The sequence below is a fragment of the Hippopotamus amphibius genome, chromosome 2 (genome assembly GCF_030028045.1).
Source record: "Hippopotamus amphibius kiboko isolate mHipAmp2 chromosome 2, mHipAmp2.hap2, whole genome shotgun sequence".
Classification (NCBI taxonomy): Eukaryota; Metazoa; Chordata; class Mammalia; order Artiodactyla; family Hippopotamidae; genus Hippopotamus; species Hippopotamus amphibius.
This window is the reverse complement of record NC_080187.1, coordinates 174036669-174062489: the sequence shown is the minus strand read 5'-3', so window position 1 is coordinate 174062489 and position 25821 is coordinate 174036669. Positions and strand designations below refer to the sequence as shown.

Below are 25821 nucleotides of genomic sequence, written 5' to 3'. Positions count from 1 at the left end.
ATTGAAGAAACTGTCTTTTCCCCATTGCATATTCTTGCTTCCTTTGTCACAGACTGAGTACCTGTATGTGCATGGGTTTATTTCTGGACTCTCCATTCTGTTCCATTGGTTTGTAATTCTGTTTCTATGTCAGTACCATACAGTTTGATTACCATACCTTTGTAGCATATTTTGATATCAGGGAGCATTGTTCCTCCAACTTTGTTCATTTTTCTTAAGATTGCATTGGCTATTTGAAGTCTTTTGTAGTTCCATACAAATTTTAGAATTATTTGTTTTAGTTCTCTGAAAATTGCCATAGGTATTTTGATAAGGATTGCATTGAATCTGTACATTGCTTTGAGTAGTATGAATATTTTAACAATATTAACTCTTGCAGTTTCTGAACATGGGATATCTTTCTATTTATTTGTATTGTCTTCAGTTTCCTTCCTAAAAGTCTCATAGTTTTCAGACTATAAGTTTTTAACCTCTATAGTTAAATTTGTTTCTAGGTATTTTATTATTTTAGATTCAATTGCAAATTGGATTGTTTTCTTAAGTTCTCTTCCTGATAGTTCATTATTAGTGTACAGAAGTACAAGAGATTTCTGTATATTAAGCTTGTATCCTGCAGCTTTACTGAATTCATTTATTGGTTGTATTAGTTGTTTTTTTTTGTGTGTGTTTATGATCTTTTTTGTGAATATCATGCAATCAGGGACAGTTTACTTCTTCCTTTCCAATTTGGATGCCTTTTATTTCTTTTTAATGTCTGATTGTTCTGGCTAGGACTGCCAGGACTATGTTAAATAGAAATGATGTGAATGAGTACCCTTGTCTTATTCCTGGTCTTAGAGAAAATGATTTCATCTTTTTATCATTGAGTATCATGTTAGCTGTGAATTTGTAATAAATGGACTTTATTCTTTTGAGGTATGTCCCCCTTATACCAAGTATGCTGAAAGTTTTTATCATGAATGATGAATGCTGAATTTTGACAAATCATTTCTGCGTATGTGAAGATAATCATGTAATTTTTATTCTTCACTCTGTTAATGATTATCACATTGCTTGATTTGTGGATGCTAAAGCATTGATACACACCTGGAATAAATCCCCCTTGATCATGAGGTATGATTCTTTTTATATATTGTTGAATTCAGTTTGCTAATATTTTGTTGAGGGTTTTTGCATCTATGTTTATCAGGAATATTGGCCTGTAACTTTTTTTTTTTTTTGTAGTATCTCTGTCTAGTTTTGGTATTTGAGTAATGCTAGCCTCCTAGAATAAGTTTGGGCGTATTCCCGCATCTTCAATTTTTTGGAATAATTTGAGAGTACTAATTTTTCTTTAAATGTTTGGTCAAATTTCCCTTTGAAGCTGTAAGGCCTTGGACTTTAGTGTCTTGGGAATTTTTTGATTGCTGATTCAATTTCATTACCAATAATTGATCTGTTTAGATTTTGTTTTTCTGTATGATTCAGCCTGGAAGATTGCATGTTTCCAGGAATTTATTCATTTCTTGTAAAGTCACATTGTTAGATTTCAGGCTATAGGACCTGGATAACTATGGGGGCCATTATTCCGGCTACCACATATATTTATAGCAACTCTGGATATCCATTTTCCACCCCCTCTGGGCATTGCTGTTGTTTGCTTATTTACTTGTTCAGTGTAGTTAAGTTCATTTTTCCCGCAATGTGCAACTTATGATTTGTTCTTCAAAGGATACAGTCTTGGGTATGTGCTCAGATATAATGGCATGTTAGCAGTTTTAGGCAGGCTCTTTGGCAGTCTTTTTCCCCAATTTTTGCCAAAGTGTCTGCCCCCTGTTTGTATCACATCTAGGCCATAGACTCCTCTAATTGCTGGCTGATTGTTTGTTTGTTTGTTTGTTTGTTTTTTATACAGTGCCAGGAGGGCATACATTGTTCCAAGGTCTCATCCAATTAAATTCAAGCCCGTTTGCTGAGACAGTCTTTGAGCTTATCTTTGAGGTTGACTGACTAGTGAGGACTCTTCCTAGCTGTCTCTTTTGCTGTGCTTTCTGTTAAGATTTTGGGTAGTTGTCTATGAATTACCTTGTTGCTCTCGTTAAGCTACCAGCCTCCTTTTAATTGCTTACCATCAAAATCTCCACTGTTTTCAGTAGAACCCTTAATCTTGAGTTTCCCAATGCTCTCTTCCAAATAAAGTCTTTCCGAAGGGAGAGCTCTCTGTTCTTACAGCTGCTTCTCTCCCTGGACACAACCCCTGTTCCACTGCTCTGGACCTGTGATGAGGGACAGTGGCCCGCTTGTCTCAGAGGGACATCCCTGCTTCATGAGCAGTGTGATGGGAGGGAGCAGTAGCCTCTTGTCTCTTGGGCTTGCCTTTGCCTGTATGAAAACACCACTCTGTGAGTGAGCTGGAATGAGAGCAGTAGCGCCCAGTATTCTCAGTCTACCATGCCTGAGGTAGAGCTTCTGCCCCAGAGTGAGGTGAAAAGTGGCCATAGACATGTCAGCTTTTCTTGCCTGCAATAGAGTTTCTGTAACACAGAGGTGGGGGAGGTGAGAAATGTTGACAGTCACCACCTCCCTGGGAGATACTGGAGCCCTCTCCTGGGAACTAAGGAGAGAGGGAGCCCCGTGATCTTGGCTGCACTCACCCAGCGTAGAGCTTCGGTCACCCTGAGCTGGGGATGGGGAGCGGGTCAAGGCTCCATTGCCACAGATTCTTTCTGTTCTCACGGAGACTTGGTAGGTTTCATGAATAAATATCTCTCTGTATACTTAAAAAAATATTTTTCTGTATAACCTTAGGACTGTATCCAGATGCTTTAGTGTTTTCAAAGCACTTTCCACCAGTTATGATTGTTTTCTGGGAGAGTATCCAGGAATCTACTCACAACCTCATTTGGTAACTTACAGCCTCCTACTGATGTTATTAGCACAAATAGCATGGGGTTAAACAGAAGATAATCAAAAGTTGAGTTTTTCTTTCAGATTCATTGGCTCTCTTCCACTGACCAAAAAAAAAGCTGTCTTCTTAGCCTATATGTGTCACAAATAAAATTAATCAAACCTCTCTTGGTGTCATCACAAAATAACCATGTATTCTGAGAGTATTAATAATGAAAAACAGGAACATCATATCTTTTCTGAAATCAAACACTAGTTGTCCTTAGAGCTATTATCCAAAACTAATTGAAGATTAAAACTCATTTCTTCTAAGTTTCTGGCTCTCTAACAGAAAGCATCATTAGTGTTGATTTTTACAATGTCTAATACTATCGTGTCTCCTGAAGATAACATAATTATGAGTAATAGTACAATGTTTTTCACGAATGAAACTAATGGACAAACTATTTAAATACTCATTGTCTTAGGTCCTGTTCCCCAGGATCAGACCTTGAGATAAAGATTCCTGCACCTGAATAGGGAAGGAGAAAAGGCCAAACGAGGGGCATTCTGACTTTCTGTCTGCCTGATTTTGTGGGGAGATCTAGGGCATAAATCCTACTACAGTGTCCCATTTAGAGAAAAGAGAGCTGGTCTTACGAGGCCCACAGAAGTCTGTTATTATCTAATCTGCCGGCAGCAAAGCCCACAAGAGTAGGGGAATGAGCACAAATGAGGTTTCTGACAGAATTTGAGCAAGGTACCAACATTGTCTAACACTGTCACTGTGACTTTTATTCCTTGAAACAATCATACAGTTTTTACTGCTTTTGCTATTATTCAGGTCATATTCTGCAGTGTTCACATTTGTCTTTGAATATTTTTTGCCTATTCGACCAACCCTTGTCTTTTTCCAGTCATGGTTACACATCTTCCCCCACAAACTATCCACTTGAATGTTCACACTTCTCTGCTCCTTTAGTGATAAAGGACATTTTGAAACTCACAGCTCCAGGTTTCTCTCCTGACCCTGTGTTGCCTCCCAACCTTTCCTTCCGACCTCTTTGACCCCGATATAGGTTCTCTTATTCACTAATTTTCCAGAATCGTATTCACCACCCAGGGGCTGTGAATTGTTTTCTTCTCCCTCAGATGAAATTTCAGCAGAAATGCTATTGTGACCCTAATGACATCAGAAGCTGAGGGACATCTGTGATACTGATGTGTGTGAAGGAAGAGACAGAGTGTGCATATGTCTCAAATCTGAAGAGATTTATAATTTAAAATTCACTTTTTATTCTTCAACTCTCATCAAAGTATTTGGAGCAACCTGAATGTTAGCTTTGTATCCATGATCCCCTATGATAACTTAGGACTTGATGTCAGGGTTTCAAATATGTGATGGGCAGTGCCCAGTAGAGGAGAAGGTATGGAAAGAATTCCTGACTGTTCTGATTGACAGTGACTTGTGGTTGGAATAAAGCAGGGATGAAGAGAAGCTATGCTTGAATGAGGAAGTGCATGAAGAGCCTGAGAATCTTAGAGAAGCTTTGTTAACACTGAGTAGTCCTAGACTACAAAGAGTGAAAATCTGTATACCCAATACAAGTGCTTTCAGAATACTTCTGAATAGTGAAGTTTAGTACTCTGTACTCTTCTAAGTCACTGGTTCAGGATCAGCTTTTGAAAGCAGTTATGGATTATTTTAGGCTGACTTGTCCATCTGGTAATGAGAGTGTTTGTTGAGCCAGAAACATGCCATTTACAAAAAAAAATCAATAAAAGACAACAAGTTTTCCAGCTTTCGGCAAAATATTAGGTCAGACTCTTTTTGAAAGACATATGGGTAACCAATGAACACACAAAAGGACTTAGTTTGAATCAGCAATCAACAAAATATGGCCCACAAACCAAATCCATCCAGCCACCTAATTTTGTAAATAAAGTCTTCTATAGGATCATGGAAATGCTTGTTTATTTATGTATTGTCAGTGGCTTCGTTCATGTCACAATGGCAGAATTGAGGAGTTACAACAGAGACTGGGTGGCCTACAAAGACAAAAATGGCCTACGTTTCTACCATTTATGGGAAAAGTTTGCAAACCACTGTTCTACATCATTAGGGATCAGGGAAATGCAAGTTAACACCATAATGAGATCTCTGTCCACCCATTATGGTGGCTGAAAATAAAAAGACAACTGTATCAAGTGTTGACAATGATGTAGAACAATTACGTGATTTAGAATCTATTAAAGACATGTTCTCTTCAGTGTGAAGGGCTCTCCTTCAGCTGATGTTGATCTTATGGGAGGAAAGACAGCCCCATGCACTGATTCAGCCTGAGACCAATTTCTGTCTTTGAAGGGACCCTAAGGCAGATGAGGCCCTACCATGAATATTTCAGGAGCCCTGTTTTTTCTTCTGTTATGCCCAGCATCCCAAACAAGGCTTCCAGATCCACGTGAGGCACACCTCAGTAAAAAGCAGCAAAGGTTTCATAGGAGACCCCAAGTTGGACAAGATCTTCTTCTGTCTGAAGAAATCACTGCCCCAAGAAGAAGACTCAGTCCCTCACTTCAGTGCTCTGATGGATGCAGGGGTTGTGAACATAAACTTTTAAGAAGTTGTGTAAAATCATTCAGAGTACTTCTCTATATGGCCACAGAGGGGCAATGCTCCTTCAGGGAAGATTAACTTTTGTGTCACATACACAAAGTCTTCAGGTAGCCAGAAAGGATCCTTTAAGTATCTGTTAAATTATTATCTCCATCTTTGCTTCAATTTACATCTATCAGTCTTGTATGTATGCATGTATGTATAATGTGTATCTATGTGTTTACCTAAGTAGTATCTGGGTATATTCTGGCCTAATAGTGTGAAAAATATGGCTTTGGAAACGAATATTTCCTTAAATAATATAGGCTGTCCTTCAAGAACAGGGCCAAATTAGCTTCTATAATATAAATTTATAATGTTTTCACTCAGATACAACTCAACTCCAACCATACTGAGTTAATCTGTGCCTAGAATTCCCTTACCCCATTCTTCGCTGGGCGGTCTGGTGGTGGTGTAAGTCCCAGTTTAAGCATGCCCTCCATCAGAGCTATTCTCTAATTGGGTTCAGAAGCAGAGTTCATTATCATTTTCTTTGGTGCATCACATACATGCACATTTCTCTTTAGTAGCTTTTATCTGACTGTACTGGAGTATTGGGACTGGGTTGACCAAAGATTTTTACTGTCTCTTTCATGAATGAGACCCAAGTATTGAGCATGTAGTAGGCACTTCGTACCACTAATAAATATATATTGAAGACTTGCATTAATGAATGCATAAATGAAAAAGGAAACACATCAAAAGTTCATGGAACAACAAGAAAAAAATCCCCTTAGAGTGCTGGAGTAGATGGGATTTGATTGAGGAGGGGGAAGGCTTATCCTTGTCTCCTGTTGCACTGTGAGGATGTTTTCCTTTGATGGGATCTGAGATGACATCAAATACAGAGAACACAAACATTTCTCCGTGCTTTAAAAAATGATCTCCTTATTTCTTTTAGCTTCTATGTATAATGCAGATCACCCCTATTTTTAAGGCTGCTTTGGAATTTATCCTCAATTTTTGTCTCTGTATCCAGCTGTGTTGACATCAAAAGCTAAATTAATCCTTCGCATTTTTGTATTTTACCTGTTAGGATAAGGTGGAAGAAAATGTTGAATGTTTGTTCAAAATCAAGATGAGGACTATCAAAAATGCTGCATTCCTGAGTGGTCATGGCCCCATATTCCTGAATTCTGCAGATGTCTTCTAGCCTCTCTTATCCGTTTGGAGATCAAGGATCCTACAGAACAATTATTCTAGTGCTTCTCAATTTATTTTCCCCATGCATATTCTTGGAAATATTTCATTTGCCTGATTTATATTTTAGAAGAAATATACATTGAAATTGATTTAATTATCCTCTTTCTTAGGGTCATGTAAAATGTGGACAGCTCTGAAAGACTGCATTGAAATTGAAGTTCCAAGAGTGCAAATGGACTAGACATTCTCTCTGTTCTGATCCCTGACCTTAGCTTGTAATGGTACATTGTGCCCCTTGTGCATCCTCAATAGAGTTTAATTAGCATTTGTAATAAAAAAAGAAATGTCCCTCTGCATGCTAGTCTTGTGACTTCATGGGAGTCCCTCTCTTTCCCATTGTAAAGTAATGTAATCCCTGGTAAGACTTCAAGCTGTCCTGATATATAATTTTTAAGCATCTAGGAGGTGTGAGGAAAAGGAATGGTGGATAGAGGGAGAGAAACGGTAACCTGTTGTGTATGTATGTGTGAGCAACCATTTATAATTCTCAATGAAATTAATGTTCAGCCGTTCTTAGTGCAAAATGGGAAACACTTCCTTTGAGAGAGATGGGTTTAAGTGAAAGCACTTGTGAGAGGGTGGGGCCTGCTGGAAGAATTAAAGCAGGTGTGAACTTGAAGTCAGAGTTCTAGCTGGCTGAGAAGACCAGACAATGAACTTGGGTTGTCACTGAGCACTGGTGCCAGGAACGATGGACATGATACTCGGAGCATCATTTTTGATTGTGTGGCTTCAACTAGGCTGTGAGTTGTGGTGGAGAATCCCTAGGATATCTCATTAATTTGGGGGAATGAGGAAATTGGGGAAAAACAAGTTCATCCAGGTAGACATTTTAAGAAGGAAATATAAATTTGTGGACCTAATGACATTTTATCTCTTTAAGCAGGGGTGAGTGGCCAACAGAAGGGAGAAAGTGAGCAGCAGCAGGTGAAACAGAGCCCTCCATCTCTGACAGTTCAGGAAGGAGAGATTTCAATTCTGAACTGTACTTATGAGAACAGTGCATTTGTCTACTTTCCATGGTACCGACAACATCCTGGTAAAGGCCCTGCATTCTTGACAGCCATACGTTCAGTTGTGAATAAAACGGGAGATGGAAGATTTATAGTTTCCTTCAGTAAAAGTGCCAAACATCTCTCACTGCACATCACGGCTTCTCAGCCTGGAGACTCAGCCACCTATTTCTGTGCAGCAAGTGCACAGTGCTCTCCAGGCACCTGCAGCCTGTACACAAACCTGCAGCTGAGGCTCCTGCCAAATGCTGCTGTGTGGGTGAAATATTCACTCACACACACATACACACACACAGACACATACACAGACACACACACAGACACACACACAAAATCTGTTTGTCCATGAAAAAGTGTTAATATGTTTAAAAAAATAGTCATTTTAAGGAATTTATTCTTTGACCAAAATGGAATTCGTTTAGAAAATCAGCTGCAAAGAGATGTCTCTAGAAAATCCTAAATATTTGGAATTTATGCACTAAATTAAAAATAACCCCAGGTTAAAGAAACAATTACAATGTCTATTAGAAAATATCTTAAAAGATAATATGGTAAGAGCCCACTATATATATATGTATGAGATGCAGCTAAAATAATACATAGAAGGAAATTTATCTTTTTAAATATTTCTATTGCTAAAGAGAAAAGGTTGAAAAACTATTTTCTAAGCTTTCAATAAAAGATGATAGGAAAGAAGAGCAATTAAACCCAATATAAACTGAAAGAAGTAAATAATAAATGATTGAATTGGTGAAATAGAAAGAAAACTATAGAGATAATCATGAAATACAAAGTTAATTTTGTTAAAGCGGCTAATAAAATAAATATCCTTAGGTAGAATTATCAAGGGAAAAAAGAAAAAAAATTATAAATATGAGGACTAAAACAGAAAACCATTCTACAGGTTCTATAATGTTAAAAGGGTAATAACAGAATATCATTACCATGTTTATGCCACTAAGTGTATAGAACTAGACCCACGCAAGTGGGGAAAACTTATTTTTTGACAAAGTGCAAAGACAATTCAATGAAGGCTACATAGTCTTATGAGCAAATGATGTTGGGACAATTGGATATTCTCAGGAAATAATTGAACCTTGGCCTAAAGCTCACATCTTATACAAAAATTTGAGTAGTCTCAGAATGAACCATACTTTCATGTGTACAATATAAAATTACAAATCTTTTAGAAAAAAACTTAAAAGACTATCTTCATGCCCTAGGATTAAACAAAAAGATTTTTGGCATGAGACCAAAAGCCCAATCCATAAAAAAATAAAAATTAAAAATGTTTGCTCTATGACAGACACGACTAAGAGAATGAAAAAGATAAACCACAGAATGGCAGGAAATATTTGCAAATTAGATTTTCATCAAAAGACTGATATTCAGAATACAGCAAGCTCTCTAAACTCAGCAGGAAGAAACACACCATCCAGTTGATAACTGGACAAAAGGTTCCCAGAGACACTTCACCGAAGAGCTATGTGGTAGGGAAATATGCACATAAATAAGCATGTAAGCTTATTTTTATGATGTTCAACATCATAAACCATCCGGGAAATGCAAATCAAAGCCACAATGAGATAGCACTCCACATCTATCATAATGGCTAAAATTAAAAATACTGACAATACCAAGTTCTCACAAGGATGCAGAGAAATTGGAATATTCATACTTTGCTGGTAGGTGAATGGTACAGTCATTCTGGAAAAACATTCAGCAGTTCCACATAACCTTAAGTGTTCACTTACCTTACAACCAGCCATTATACTCCTGGGTGTTTATGCTTGAGAAATGAAAAACTTATGTTCACACAAAAATCTGTACATGAATATTCATGGCAGCTATATTTGTGATGACCCAAAACTGGAAATCAGCCAAGTGTTCTTCATTCGGTGAATAAATAAATAAATACACTGTCATTCATGTGTATAATGCCATATTATTTATAGACTTTTCCTCAACTTGCAATAGGGTTATGTCTCAATAAACCATTTTTAGTTGAAAATATTGTAAGTGGAAAATGTATTTAATATACCTAACCTAGCCTACCTTAAAAGTGCTCAACACTTACTTTAGCTTACAGTTGGGAAAAATCATCGAACACAAAGTCTATTTTATACGAAACTGTAGACAATCTCGTGTCATTTATTGAGTTCCGTACTGAACGTGAAAATCAGCAGGGCTGTGTGGGTACAGAACGGTGGTGAGTGTGCAGGTGCTTCACCCTCATGAGCTCGAGGCGGGCCAGGAGCTCAGCGCGCTGCTGCTGCCCGGCATCACCCGGGAACGTCACGCAGCGTGCTGCTAGACGGGAGAGGACCACACTTCCGTATTCGAAGTAGGGTTTCTGCTGAATGCGTATCGCTTTCTCACCACTCTAAAGTCAAAAATCCGAAGTTGGTCCATCAAACTTAGGGACGGTCTGTAGTGATTAAAAGGAACAGACTGTTGACACACACAATAGCCTACATGAATCTCAAGGATGTTATGCTGAGTGAAAAACAGTCAGTCTCAGAAGGCTACATACATGCTGTGTGATTACACTTATTGGATTATTATGATTGTACATAGTGTGATTCTACTTATACAACATTCTCAGAAGGACAAAGTATAGAGATGAAAAGGAGATCAGTAGTTTTGAGGCTGTAAAGAGTTGCAAGGTAGGGAGAGTGTACAAAGAGAGTTTCTTTATAGAGATGCAACAATTCTGTATCATGATTTTAGTGTTGGCAAGAAGAACCTATCCATGTGATAAAAATTCATAGAGCCTATGCATCCAAAACAAAGAGTGCATATAAAAACTGCTGTATCAGATGACAGTGTGGATTTTAATAAAACGTTACAATAGCAATTTCCTGGTATGTATATGTAATTATTATATATAGATATCTTTTAAAATATCATGCTGTTCCCCAGGCTGCTGCGGACATTCATGGGTCTCTTCTGTTTAGTTTCAAATAATTGCAAACCAGGGCATAGGCTGCCTGTCAGCTCTCAGAGGTGAAATGGGAAAGAGGGGTAGATGTCTCAGCTAAATATACACTCTCCTCCCTGCATCACTCATTAATGAGTTATTTTGATCTTAAATTCTAGGAATTGGCACTGTTTTAGACCTTGTCTGTACTTTCGTTTCTACTTGTTTTTTTGCCTTTGATTCCTTTATATTAATTCATGCATCAAAACAATGAAACCAAATGGAAGATTGACAGCTACAGTCCACATAAGCATGTAACAGTGTACAAAATTTCAGTCATCTACCTCTGTGGTGTTGACTTACCCTAAGTGTTTGTAGCCTATAGATACCAAGTTTGGTAGGAGTGCATTATAGCATTGCATCACAGAAAGATCCAGCATGATTATCTGGACTTTATTTTACAAAGAAAAGAATTATCAGCCACTAGCAAGTGAGACAGATCACTTCGGACCAATGGGATAGAAAATGTGATATCAGGAAAATTCTAAGACACATGATCTAGTAAAGTATAATTCTACTTTTGGAGGCAGTAGTTCTGATTATCCTGATCCTCCTCAAAGTTTAATAAATAAGATTCATTTTCAGATTTCAAAAGAATAATATTTTATTCCTCTTGTGGTTTTATTCAAACATAACTCAATACACTCTGAAATTCAGATGGACTGGGTTTTTTTTTTTTTTATCATTTTATGTTGAAGTAACATTATTTTATGAAAAACCTAAGTAGAGCCCTAGAACCTGGTTTAAAAAAAAGACATACATTAATTATTTTGGATAAGATTACTTTTCACCCAGAAGGCCTAAGATCTGTGAATTTTTTAAAAGAGTCACTAGATTCTGAATGGAGAAAAGTAAGTATAGCCTAATGAATGACGAATAAGTAGATTACAAGAATGTTTTGTAGGCTGTACTAAATCCTATTTTAAATGGGATGGCAAAAACTTTTACCGAATAATTATTCATGTATGTCAACCTGTTTAGTCTTCCGTTCCCCTCAGCTCAAACGTTTAGTAGTAGCTGCTTTTTCCTTGTGCTTTTGCAGGACCTACCTAACTTAATGACCAGGGAAAGACAAGTAGACAAAGCAAAGGTTTGTGGTGAGCTGGACTTTTTTCCCATCTGTGCATAGACCACGTGATCTATGTACATGACAACCACACTTCCTGTTTGGGGGGTCATACAGGAACCCAGGTACTATGTATATGTGCTGCAGGGCCCTCAAAGACACTGAGCTCTCAGCTTGAGGCAGAACTAAACACTTTTGTGCAGGGGAATCCGTGCCTCATGCCGCTCTCCAGCCTGCTCTGGGTGCCCCTGGCCTTCATCTTCTCTGGTAGGGATGCTTCCAAACATGGGTAAGAATGCTCAGGGTGAAAGGTCTGCACACAGGCATATGGTACTTCACGTGGACTTGGGGAGGAAAAAGCGTTGGAGGAAAGCAAGCATGTTCTGATTTCAATTTGGTCTGTATTTGGGTTCTAAATTAGTCTAATTCCTATATTATTTTGTTCACTATTTCAGCTCTGTTTTCTGATTTTTTTCCACAGGAACCAGTATGGCCCAGAAAGTTACTCAAGTCCAGCCAGACATAACCAGTCAAGTGGGGCGGGCAGTCACCCTGAACTGTAGGTATGAGACAAGTTGGAGCACAGTCTACTACTACATTTATTGGTATAAGCAGCTTCCCAGTGGAGAGATGATTTTCCTTATTCGTCAGTATTCAAATAGCCACAATGCAAGGGATGGCCGCTATTCTATAAACTTTCAGAAAGCAGATAAATCCATCAGCCTCACCATTTCAGCCTTACAGCTGGAAGACTCTGGAAAGTATTTCTGTGGTCTCGTGGACCTCACAGTGCTTGAAGTAATAGGAAAAGCTAAACAAAAACCCCAGAGCTCAATAAATGGGAGCCGCCCAACACCCGCTTCAGGACCCAAGCTGAAATTCACACCTGCAGACCCCAGACAAGAAATGGTAGTCCTGTGGTTGCTTAATCTGTGGTCTGGATCAGAACATTTAATTCTAAATTAAAGCTCCTTCTTTGTCATTTGGAAGCAGGTGTTTAGAGGAACTTTCTAGTAATACATTCCCCTCTTGAATTTCTAACGTTAAATCTATCATACAGAACATGTGTAAATTTGTCTAAAGTAGAAAACTTGCTCCATAATATTTTTTATTATGTATGTATGTATGTATGTATTTACTAGCTGCATTGGGTCTTCGTTGCTGCTCACGGGCTTTCTGTAGTTGTGGCGAATGGGGGCTACTCTTCATTGTGGTTCGCGGGCTCGCAGTGGCTTCTCTTGTTGCAGAGCATGGGCTCTAGGCACGCGGGCTTCAGTAGTTGTGGCTCACGGGCTGTAGAGCGCAGGCTCAGTAGTTGTGGCGCACAGGCTTAGTTGCTCCGTGGCATGTGGGATCTTCCTAGAGCAGGGATCAAACCCATATCCTCTGCATTGGCAGGCAGATTCTTAACCACTGTGCCACCTAGGAAATCCCTTGCTCCATAATAACTTAAAGTGGTAGTTTCACTAAAACATACTCATATCACAAACCTGGGCATAGTTATCTGGAACCATCAGGAAAATCATTTCTCTGGTAAGTAAAATTGTGTCTACTGCTCTGTCCTCTCTTGTAGTATAGAAATATCCTGAGAAGTGGGAGCAAAAGTCAATAATGGGGAAATGAACAAAAAATTGTAGCAAACCCTGCTTGGTATACTGTTTCCCTATCTATGCCACCCAATCTCTCAATAGAACACCTTAATAAACTGATTTTCTATTAACAGCAAGAACATGATGGGCCATGGATACTGACGATAATACGTGTAATCTGCTATGTAAAGTGCTAAATACACCTCAGAAAAATATTGAGCTTTATCTTGTGGAGAGACTCCTCTGTAATTTCAGACAGTGTCTCCCAGCCCCCAAGATTGTATACATTGCCTGCAGCTGGTTGAGAGCCTATGATGGGGAAGGTGTTGTTTTAGGTGATTTGCATGTGTGTTCTCACTTAATTCTTATTGGAACCCCTCAAGGTTGAGTCCAACCTCCTTTAGGGAGGCAGTGTAGCAAAGTGCTTGAGACCAAAGACTTAGGGGTGTACTTCTAGTTCTACCACTCATTAGCTGAGTGATTCTGGGAAAATGGCATAATAATTTTTATGCTTCAGTTTCCTCATATCTACAATGAGGATATTGATAGAATCTACCATCAAAGGTTCTTATGAGAAGTGAATGAGATGATGAATGCCAGTGCTGAGTCCTGTGCCCAGCAGAAAGATACCAGCTACTTACAGAGAAGGAAATTGAACATGAGAGAGGTTCAATACCTTGCCTGGTGTTGCAGAGTAAGTGTGAGTGGAGCTTTCCCTCCATACCGTATTTAGAGTAGATACCTTTCCTCATCCCAAGAATATCTGTCTATCTCAGGACATCATTGTATTGTCTTTAAAGTGCTTATCCCTGTTTAAAATTGTCCTATTTTTTAAAAAATCTGTTTATTTAATTTTTTCTCTTCCTACTGCAGTGTAGGCCTTTTTATATCCTCTTCACTGTGGCACCCCCCATGCCTCCTCCATGCTTGTCACACAGGAGCCACAATCGATATACAGATATATAGGTATATAGATGATATACAGATATTTAGATACTTACAAGTACATATATATAAATATTATATATATATAAATAATTGAGCAGTCCTATGGGGCCTTTCTGGAACAGACCCCCCCCCCCCACCCTGCGCAATGCCCTCTCTTTACCTCTTGTGCATAAAAAAACTTTAGTTTCATAGGCCTATGGCAAGTTCCAAAGTATAAATTTAATTAGAGAAGTGAGAAAAGGCAGAATGAGAGGAAAATAGTCAAGCAAGACATAACAATAATAGTTTTTTTAAATAAATAAATAAATAAATTTAATTAATTAATTAATTAATTAATTAATTTTATTGGCTGTGTTGGGTCTTCGTTGCTGCAGACGGGCTTTCTCTAGTTGCAGTGAGCAGGGGTACTCTTTGTTGTGGTGCACAGGCTCCTCATTGTGGTGGCCTCTCTTGTTGCACAGCATGGGCTCTAGGTGCATGAGCTTCAGTAGTTGTGGCACATGGGCTCAATAGTTGTGGCACATGGGCTTAGTTGCTTCATGGCATATGGGATCTTCCTGGGGCAGGGATTGAACCCGTGTCCCCTGAATTATCAGGCAGATTCTTAACCACTGCACCACCTAGGAAGTCCAAAATAATAATAGTTTTGCTACTAAACAAAGCAAGGACCTTCAGTTCCCCCTCAAGGTCTATAAATCATATTCTGAGCCATGACCTTTGAGCTGTTTTGCAGATTCTGAAACCTCACAAAGTGGAAGAAGTTAACTATGCTGCCCACAAGCGCTAGGCCCCAGACCAGTTGGAACCAAAATGTGGATGATATTGACTCCCGATTACCTCACCACTGACCAATCAGAAAAATGTCCACAAGCTGATCACACACCCCACAACCCCCTCCCTCACTCTGTCTTTAAAACATTTCCCTCAAAGCCATCAGGGAGCTCCAGCCTTTTCAGCACTAGCTTCCTGGAGTGCTTGCTTGGTGCTGAGCAATAAACACTGCATTTTGCTTCACTACAGCACACGTGAGCAAGTGGACCCAGTTTGGTTCAGCACGTATACACACACACACACACATATACATATATACATAAAATACAAGTATATAATATATGTAGTGTACAAGAGATAGAATTATTTATAGAATCCACACTATTCAAACTCTAAAATAAAAGATTAAGCTGGACGAAATTTTGTGTTGTTTATCTAGAATTGTTAACATTTCTGCCTTGCAAGTCACTTCAGGCAAGATTGATTTAATTTATCTAGTGGTCAATTGGCTTGGCCTCTATTTCAGATAATTACGATGGCTTTAGATTTCAGAATTCTGCCTTATTAGTTGAAGGAATGCACCCTGCTCTTGGAGGTATACGCTTCTTGCTGTGGACACAACCCCTCCAATAGGTGGGTACATTTATCAAGGGATTAGGATTCTCATCAGGAACAAGCTCCACAGCAAGTGGGCTTTCTGAGTGGTGAGAAGATGCCCTCACACTCCTATCATCAAGGGGTCTGATTGCTGTGATCCGAAGCAAAAAAAAAGATAAAACTTGACTTGCAGTGACTGCTGTTTGTCTAGCAGCTCCTGCCCAGCCTTAGCATTTACACTTCTAAATTAGGAGACATTAAGGAGGCTTTCAAGGATTTTCTTTAATAACTGTAGCTGCATCTCTTTTCTTGGGAAGGAAAGATAGAGGTTAGTCACTGAGGTGCCTTCCAATACTATTCTACTTTTCAGAACACGATTTAAGTTTAAGTAGGTGAAAGGCACTATTCTCTGATTTTAGCACCTACCCCATTCTGTTTTCTTTGTTTATTTCAGTTGTTCACCGTTAAATTTACTTCACCAATTTTCCAGAAGTAGATTTAGAATCGGAACAACCTTAATTAATGCTATCTTGTACTAGTAAAATTTCCCTGGACATATCGTCTTTTTCTAACTATATTTTGAGCTCACAGGAACAGAGAATGTTGCCTTTCTAAGTTTCAGAGCTCCTAGGGATATCGTGGGCACAAAATCACTGTTTAAACAAATATGCGGATGTTGAATCAAACTAACATCATTCCTGGACTGTGACACAAGTAAGACAGAACATAATTCTTATTTACTTTTAAGCAACTTTATTGAGATATAAGTGACATTTCATAAAATTCATCCATTTTGAATTCACAGTTCAATAATTTTTAGTAAATTAGCTGATTTATGAAACTATTACCATAATCCAGTTTTAAACATTTTTATCACCACAAGAAGATCCTTCATCTGCAATGACAGTTATTCTCTATTTCTATGCTTGGCCCCAGGCAACCACTGATCTACTTTATATCTCTATATGCTCCTTTTCTGAAGATTTCATATATATGGAATAATTCAATATGTGATCTTGTGTCAGTTTCTTTTCCTTAATGTAATTTTTTATTCACTTATGTTGTAGCATATATTAGTATTTTACTCATTTTTATTGCTGAATTATAATTCATTGGTGAGTGAATTACATTTTGTTTATCCACTCACCAGATGTTCCACATTTGGGTTCTTCTCATTGGGGGATTATTAGGAAGAATAACCACAAAGTAGGCTCCCATTATTTTTAGAACATATCTTCTCTAACATTTAAAGCTTTTACTGAGCATCACAAATGTAGATGACATGGCAGATTCCAAACACTGTAGACTATAGAGCCAGATAGGTACGTGCTCCGATTGTTCCTATGCCACCTACCATATGTTTGATCTCAAGTTAGTTTTTCAATCCCTTTCAGCTTTGGTTTTCTTGTTTGTAAGTTGGGAATGATAATATCTCTATTGCATGACTTTTCTATTAGAATAATGTACATAAAGCAAAAGATAATTGAGCACATAGTATTTGTGCACATTTATAATTTGGGGATTTGAAAGTCTTAAAATTTTATCAAAATTTTATATAAAAGATTCCTAACCAAGTGTTTCCTGCCATGAATTGCCATCCCAGTCTCTCTCAAGTTGAATAGAAGCAGTCCACAATGAGGCAACTCACTCTTGAAAGATTGTCAGTTCTCTTTATGTTGTGAGCTCATGGGGGATGTCCTCAATGTTTGTGAAGTTACTCTCAAGGAAGCATGTTTGATCCCTCCTTTTGAACCACAGGAAACTGATCCTAGGACAGAAATGGTTGGTGTGTTTCTAGGACATGTATGTGTCCTTGTCTCTAATTGGCTGGACAACCTGACGCAGAGTCCTGTTTTCTGAAGCAGAATGTTCCACAGATCTAGGCTGCAGAACGTTCGTCTCCTGAGGATACTTGGGCAGGATAAATGGAGAGGCATCCTTTGCCAGCCTCATTGCTGATCCTGTGGCTTCAACCTGAAGACATTCTAAACAGTCTGGGGTGCTGATGGGGAAGGAGAAGGATGTAGTCAGCCACCTCTAGGTTCTCTTTGGGAATGTGTAAAGACAATGAACACTCTGTAGAGAGATCAGTTCCTATGTCTGACTCTGTCTCTCTGAACAGGAGTGAGCAGCCTCTTGACTGTGGAACAGAGTCCTCCCTCTCTGCGGGTTCAGGAAGGAGAGAGCACCAATTTCACCTGCAGTTTCCCTTCCAGCTCTTTTTATGCTTTACATTGGTACAGATGGGAACTTGCAAAAAGCCCCAAGAATCTGTTTGTAGTGACTTTAAATGGGATGAAAAGGAGGAAGGACGAGTAAGAGTCACTCTGAATACTAAGGAGGGTTACAGCTACATGTTCATCAAAGGATCCCAGCCCGAGAACTCAGCCACATACCTCTGTGCCTCCACACCGTGCCCTTAAGGCCCCTTCAGCCCATACCCAACCCGTGCCTGCTGCTGCTCTGGTACCACTGTTGATGGATAGCCATGTGTGGGGTGAAAAAGGCAAATTCAATGAATTTCAGTGTTCTCAATAATCAGAGAGAAATGCAAACATAGGTAAACAGTCATTCCAGTCACCCGAGATCCTTCCACTAACTGGACTAACTGGATGTTAGTCCACATCACTAACCTTGACTCCCGCCAGCATGTTGGCCATGTCACTGAGTCAGATCCCTAGCCTCCTCTTTGCCCATGATTTCAAGTGCACTAAATGGTTACTCAAACCTATCTAAAATAATCTGATTAAACTAGGGTGATATTTACCCCTCATATTTAGTACATGCTAAGAGGTAGTACTTCTATAGTATTGCTTCAAGTGCATGAGTACAACATGGGATAGGCCATCTTCTCACACACCTGGCATGGAAATCTGCATGTCTCATACCAGGACAGTCAATTCTGCCTCATTTAACGAATTGGGGATTTTGGTTTTGGTTTAGTTCAATCTTGCTACTACATAGACATCTGTATTTCATTTCTTCTCACATGAGGCTATCTGCATTTTTAAAAATCACTTTTGATATCTGAAAGAAGCATTGATAGGGAAAGTTCACTACTAACCTTGATCTCTCCTCCAGTTTGTCCTGTGATTGTGATGCTGAATAATACCTGAACTCTAGGATCTAAGTTTCTTCATTTGTAATTTCCAGGTAGATGAGACTAGCTGAGTATCTGGTACGGTTGTAATTTTCAGATTTCCAAATAATGCACTATTGGTACTCTAGTGACCTCTAATTCTGGAGTCTTTCTGGGTTTTGTCAGCATGAATTAACTTAATTCTGGTCTTCTTCTTCTAATAGCTTGAGTTTCAGTTTTCTCCTAGTGTGTGCATTAGTAACTCGTTATCCAGGTTCTGTCCAGATTCCTAAATTATGTTGCCATTGTGCTCCCCACCCCGACATCTCTCTTTTTTGTAGGTTTATGTTTTTAAAAATATTATCACTGTCATTATCTCATGTTTAGGAAATAATAATACGTATGATGAAAACAATATTGGATTGCATACAAATCCTTCAGACTGGAACCATTTAAGAGACATACATGGGAACAGATGTTGTTTCAAACATCATTCACAAGGCAGTAATGAATCTATTTGTCCATCACACTGCTAGTGCTTGAATCCACTGTGCTATGTGAATGTGTGTGTAGACCTGGAAGAGTAGAGCCCAGGACTGAGTGAGGAGAACCTGTAGTTCATTGAACAGTAGTGTTGGTGGAGTAAAACAACACAAAAGAAGAGCTGCGGGTCAACTTCCCAAACTGAGTCTCCAATATTACTGGCATAAAGCTGAAGGGAAGAAATTTCTTATATTGTCAGTGGTGATCCTTTGGTTTAGCTAACTCTGAATTGGTACAAACAAAAGGCAGAGAAAACAGGCAAGGATGAAGTGTGGCTCATCTGTGCGTTGCTCCAATACAGTGCTTCATGGTGTTTTTCATACATAGAACACATAGATACTGCTTATATTTATACAGCACTTCAGTGTAGAGTGCTGCTCGAAACTGACCTATGACTCAAAGTTCCTTGCGCCCGCTGCTGGCCTTAGCACAGGAGGGGAGAAAGCTCTCCCCACACAGGAAATCAATTCCTATATGCAGTGGGACATAATTTGCAAAATTTACTGTTATAAACATTGGGAAAATGTAAATTTGGAGTGGAGAGTCCTTCCAAAAAAGTGAAAGTCATATGTGACTAAGGAAATATGGACTGATATTTCCAGTTTCTTTGGGTTCCAAAATGGATCTGGAATTGAAAATACTTTGTTAAATGTTGATTATTCATAGAGATACAAGCATGACCTTTTAAATGGCCCCTCGTTTTTTTCCAGAGTTTAGCCACACGGAACAAGAGAAATGAGTGAAATATAAAAATCACAATGAAGAAGAAAAGCTGACGTCTCCCTGTTGACTGTAGGGCCCCGATGTGAACCACCAGCCACCTGCTCCTGTGCTGCGGGGCCCACGGCTCTCATCACACCTGAGCATTGCCAGCTCATCCTCTGTGCCAGGGCAGGGGCACTAGGGCCATCCGTGAAGTGAAGTTTGTTGAAGTAGGCAGAGGTTCCAGGTCCAGCTATTAGAGACAATCAGAAATCAGAGAGAGGAGAAGCACATTTTACCCTTAACAATTTCTCACAAGTGCTCAACAAGACTCTCTTCATAGGACTTCAGTGCCTTAGTGTTTTGCAGCACCCCAAAGCCCAGCAGCTTAAAACAGCTACCATTTCATGTTCTCATGATGCCTCTCTTCCATGAGATGCCTGGGGGCTCAACTGCACTGGAAGCCCTCAAATTGCTCACTTAATAGTGGGATTGCCTGGAAGCTGGGGCTCAGCTGGAACCCAAGAGGGCTGGGCTCACCTCTCACTCCAGGCATTTGCAGGAGTGACCATGGCCCCTGTTCATGGTCTCTCTTCATGGTCTCTCAAGGAAGCTGTGCATCTTAACCTGGTGCCTCGGGGCATCCAAAATCACAAAAGGGAAGCAGCCAAGGAGTCTTCATGTTTAGTCTCAGAACTGCCACGATGTTAACATCTGCTCATGTGTTTATTACACTGAGTCATGGAGCCAGCCCGGATTCAGTGTGCACGGGGGCTACACAAGGGCTAGGATATCAGGAAGCAGGGATCATTGGGGGCAACTTTGGCCATTAATTTCCACGTGAGCTGATAGAATAAACACATTCCCTGTGCAGATGGGCACCAGAGTGCTAATGAGCACGCACACCTTCAACGCTCATCAAGGTCCTGTGCGTTCACCTCTCACATAGCACCCACATCCATGTCCTCATTTCTGTACTCCTTGCTACTCTCTTAATTCAAGCACTCAGCACCTCTCACTTGGATGACTGCAAGGGCCTCTTAACTAACTTCCTGCCTCTACTCTCACCTCCTATGTTTTCTTTTTTTTAAAGACATTTATTTATTTATTTATTTATTTAATTTTTGGCTGTGTTGGGTCTTTGTTGTTGCGCACGGGCTTCCTCTAGTTGTGGTGAGCAGGGGCTACTCTTTGTTGCTGTTCTCAGGCGTCTCATTGTGGTGGCTTCTCTCGTGGCGAAGTACCGGTTCTGGGCGCCTGGGCTTCAGTAGTTGCGGTGCGTGGGCTCAGTAGTTGTGGCTTGTGGGCTCTAGAGTGCAGGCTCAGTAGTTGTGGTCCACTGGCTTAATAGCTCTGTGGCATGTGGAACCTTCCTGGAGCAGGGATTGAACCCATGTCTCCTGCATTGGCAGGAGGATTCTTAACCACTGCAACACCAGGGAAGCCCTCCAATGTTTTCTTTTAGAAACTTTATAGTTTCACCTATCCCATTTAGATCTTGTATCCATCTAGAACTAATGTTTTGTATGCTAAGAAGAAGGAGTCAAGGTACTTTCAAAAGATGCAAATAGCCAATTGCTCTAGCTGTTATCCCATAAAAAAGACCACATTTCCCCCATGGAGTTGCCTAGACACCTTTGGATAAAATCAATTGATGGTGCATGTATATAGGCCTATTTTTGGATTTGATTCTGTTTACTGACTTCTTTATTTTATCCTCTTTCCAATAGAACATTCTGTCTTAATTACTGGGGCTACATATACATTTGGAAATTGGAAATGCAAGTCAAATTTTGTTCTTCTTTTTCAAATTTTATTCTAAGCCTTTGTACGTTCACCTGAAGTACGGAATTAGCTTCTTGATGTCTACCAGAAAAGGTTGCTAGTGATTGGATTGGGATTGTGTTGAATTTATGGATTCATTTGGGACAATTTACATCCTAACATATGGAGTCTTATGTTATTCCCTTTATGTAGGTCCTGTCTGATTAAAGTTAAATTTTTTTTTGGAGAAGACTTGCATCATACCTTGCATTAAATTAATCACCAGGTATTTGATAACTGACATTTTCATTTCATTTTCTAACACTTTTTGCTAGAACCTTGAAATAAAATTGATTTTTGTGTTTGGTGACTGTATTAATTCACCTATGAGTTCTAGTTCTTATAGTTTGTTTATAGACTCCTTTGTATTTTCTACATACACGTGTGTATGACCTGTGAATAAAAATGGTTTAGCTTTTCCCTTTTCAAAATTAATACATCTTGTTTCCTTTTCCTGGTTTGATGCCAGGTCCTCCAGGAGAACAGTGAATAGAAGTAATGATGGTCTATCTGTCTTGTGTGTGATCCTATAAAGAATAATGTTGATTTTAGATATTTTTATTGATACCCTTTATTAGAGTCAGGATTTTCTCTTCCATTTCTTGATCGTTGAGAGTATTCATTATGCAGAAGTGTTAGCCTTTCATCAAATTCTCTTGATTTTCTGAAAGTAAGTTAAGTACATTATCTTGGTTTTCATCAAGAAAAGGAAGATAACCTCACCTCATATAGTCTTAGAGATATGATTCTCTAAAGTTAAAAACTCTGAAAGGAGCCAAGAGACTGGAGAACCTATTTTTAGATTCTCCAATTAATGCAGAGTATTTTTTATTTTTCAATATAATTTAAAATGAAGCTTGGTAGGGGTTTCTACCATCTTCTAAAATAAAAGCAAAGAAGCCAACAAAAAAATTTACTGATAATTATTTTCTTCCACTTTTTGCTAATATAATAAAATAATACATTCCTACCTATTTTAAATAATTCCAGTTTTTATCTGTTCTTATATTTTCAGTAGTAGTGCTTGTTGGCTGATCTGTGTGTGTGTGTGATTTGTTTCAGAACAGGCTCCCAATGAATATTTATGAATATTTGTTAAATGAATGAAGCATGCTTACCATAATATTTACTCCCATGCCTTCTGTATAATTTTCCTCCATCCTAGGCTTGGAATGTTTGTTGTCTATTGTTGAATTTTGTCCACAATTATAACCCTCTATTTATCCTATTGGAGTCTTCTGTCTAACATGTATTCCATAAGATTGGAAGATTGTTTGTAGAATAATTTAAAGAGTTGCTCAGCATAAATATTTTTCACTCAATTCACAATTAACAATTCATCTACTTAGCAAATAGGTAATTCTTGAGTGTCTAGTCTGTACCAAACTCTCTTATAAACATTGAATTATATGGGCTTTTGTAGTAACCTTTAAATATGGGAAAGTTAGAGAGAAAAGGAAAATTAAAAGAAAAGCTAACCTCAGACAATTATATGACTGAAATAAAGCAATCAAAAATAATTAAAACCTTCTGTGGAGTATTATAGGACCAAAAACACACAGATGAGTGCAGAGGTATTACAACTAAGATATTTACCTTCAAACATGAGGAGGTTTTCAGAAGATTGCTGGCTGAATTTTAGCCAGGGTTTAGCTCTGCAATTCAGTTCTTCAGACACAAGAGGGGGCTGCTTTATCTGAAAACAACGTTCCTTTCTGGGAGAAGGAAGGAAAGATGTTTTCCATTGATGTTCTAGAGAGAAAGGAAAAATGACATGCTTTCATCCTCTTTGGACAACCTGTGCTTTATAATCCCTCGTTGGGTGTGTGCAGTCAAGGATTCAGGAGATCTTAGCCCAATAGCCTAAGCCCTTTCCATGTATCTCCTTAAACACTGCTTTCTCTATTTCCCTCCCCTGATTACTGCTTCCCTTTCTATTCCTGATGCTCTTTTTTTTCCCCTTCCCCTAAGTTTTTCTACCACCCTCAACCACCCCACCTCCCCTACCTTAGTTGCTTTCCCTTCTGTATTTTCTCCCTGTCTCAGCATCCTTGGTGCACAGCACCTACAAACAGGGGCCTAGAGGACATGAGGATTAAGGACCACTGTTCAAGGAGGATGAGGTGAACACCATCCATGTCATCAGCTGCCAAATCAAGAATGAATGCACTGAGAACTGTCTCCTGAGATGACGGTAGATGCTTGACTCCAAGTACCTTTACAGGAGCCCTGAGCTCCAGGACGGGTAGTTTTTAGTCTCAGTGTTATTAAATGTTTCCTGTCCCTTAGAGCACATCACTGCCTCACTGCCTACTTTGGAATCTCACATACATTTTCTGGAATGTGGATGGGAATTTTCATCTCCTTACAGCACAGAGATCAGTATAGACTTCTTGGATTAAATGCTGCTTTCCATAAGCTTCATGGAGCATCAGCCAATTTCTTTAGGAACAAATGATGGAACAGTGGTTGAATAGAAACATCATTGTCATTGGTGTTGCTTTTGCAGAGCCAGACTTTAACCTTCACAGAAGATGGCAGTGGGCAGCCACTGCTGGGGATGTCTCACCTACTTTTGGGGATGTGACTAAGACAGGGGAGGAAGACCTAGACAAGGAACTTCTCAGTCATTGGCTGAGAAGGTCCTGGCAACAACACAGTGGTAGCTGCACTGGTTGTAAGTCTTTACTAGCAATAGTTGCTTCTGTTCTCTGGAACTTCTTTAAGCCTAGGATGAAACACCAGACTGAGCTCTGAGCCCATGATCCTAGCTTGTCCTTGAAGCATGAGGCTGGTGATAGGAGTAACTGTGTTTCTGACCTTGGGTAAGTGTTCTGTGTCTACAGGGATGACTTTGAGGCCAAGGGACCATGAAGAGTTATTTGCTCTTTTTCTCCCTGTGGGTTATTGAGCATGCTAGGGATGGAATTGAAAGCTGCTCTATGCATTTGCTAGGGAGCACAATCTTCTACATCACAAGTTAAATCATAGCCATGATCCCAGCAGAGTCCATAGCAGTGTCCTGGTTGTAAGAAATCTCTGTGTTTATTGAGCTAATGACCCATGGAATAGAGCCTATGGAGTCTCTGATTCTTGCCATGTGTTTTTGGTCTGTATAATACAACAGGGATATTTTTCAGGACATAAACAAAAACACTGGAGTAGAGGGTAGGGCCAGAGACTTGTGGGAGGGTTGTGGCCTTGATCCATAGAAACACACTGATTTGTGGTCAGGAGATAATTGGATTTTCTTGACTCATTAGGGACTATGATTGATGCTGAGACCACCCAGCCCAACTCCATGGGTTCTGCTGAAGGAGAAGATGTAAAGCTGCCTTGTAACCACTCTGCTATCAGTGCAACTGACTATATACATTGGTATCGGCAAAATCCCAATCAGAGTCCACAGTATATCATTCATGGCTTACGAAGCACTGAGACCAACAGCATGGCCTCACTGACCATAGCTACAGACAGAAAGTCCAGCACCTTGGTCCTGCCCCAGGTTACCCTGAGAGACACCGCTGTGTACTACTGCATCCTGCGAGAGGCACATTGGGACAGATGGGGCTGCACCTGCGCAGTATCTCTGGCAAGGAGGGGATACTGGGGAGCAGCAGACACTGAGATCAATCTAGAAGCATCTAGAAGGAGAGTCAGAGAGCAATAAGAAATGGGGAAAAAGGAAGGGCAGGAATAGAGGAGAAGATTGATAAAGAAAAGAAAAAAGAGAGGACAAGGAAGAAGTGCTTCATTGGTTGATGTTGCTGAGACAAATTATGAGGCGACTAAGAATCGTAATTGTAACAGCAGTAAAGTGAAGAGGTATTAATAGTTTGTCATGGCTCCTCCTCATGGCAATTATATCTTGGTCAGTGTGTTAGTCTCAACATAAAAAGTGATAAAATGCAAATAATTCTTCTTATTCCAAAGACTTCTTTCGGTTGTACCCAGTGACAAGTCCAGAATCTGAAAATCACTTTAT

General features: G+C 39.4%; 2 gene segments (V, D, J or C); both read left to right on the top strand.

Annotated features, from left to right (window-relative positions):
- The first annotated feature begins 11968 nt into the window (after nt 1-11968).
- On the top strand, nt 11969-18111 carry LOC130844620 (T cell receptor delta variable 1-like). The segment is given in 3 exon segments: nt 11969-12050; nt 12265-12692; nt 17932-18111. Coding segments are annotated over 3 exon segments (657 nt in total).
- A 6510-nt stretch (nt 18112-24621) lies between these two features.
- LOC130844619 (T cell receptor alpha variable 26-1-like) lies at nt 24622-25506 on the top strand. The segment is given in 2 exon segments: nt 24622-24661; nt 25100-25506. Coding segments are annotated over 2 exon segments (447 nt in total).
- Nucleotides 25507-25821: the final 315 nt, after the last annotated feature.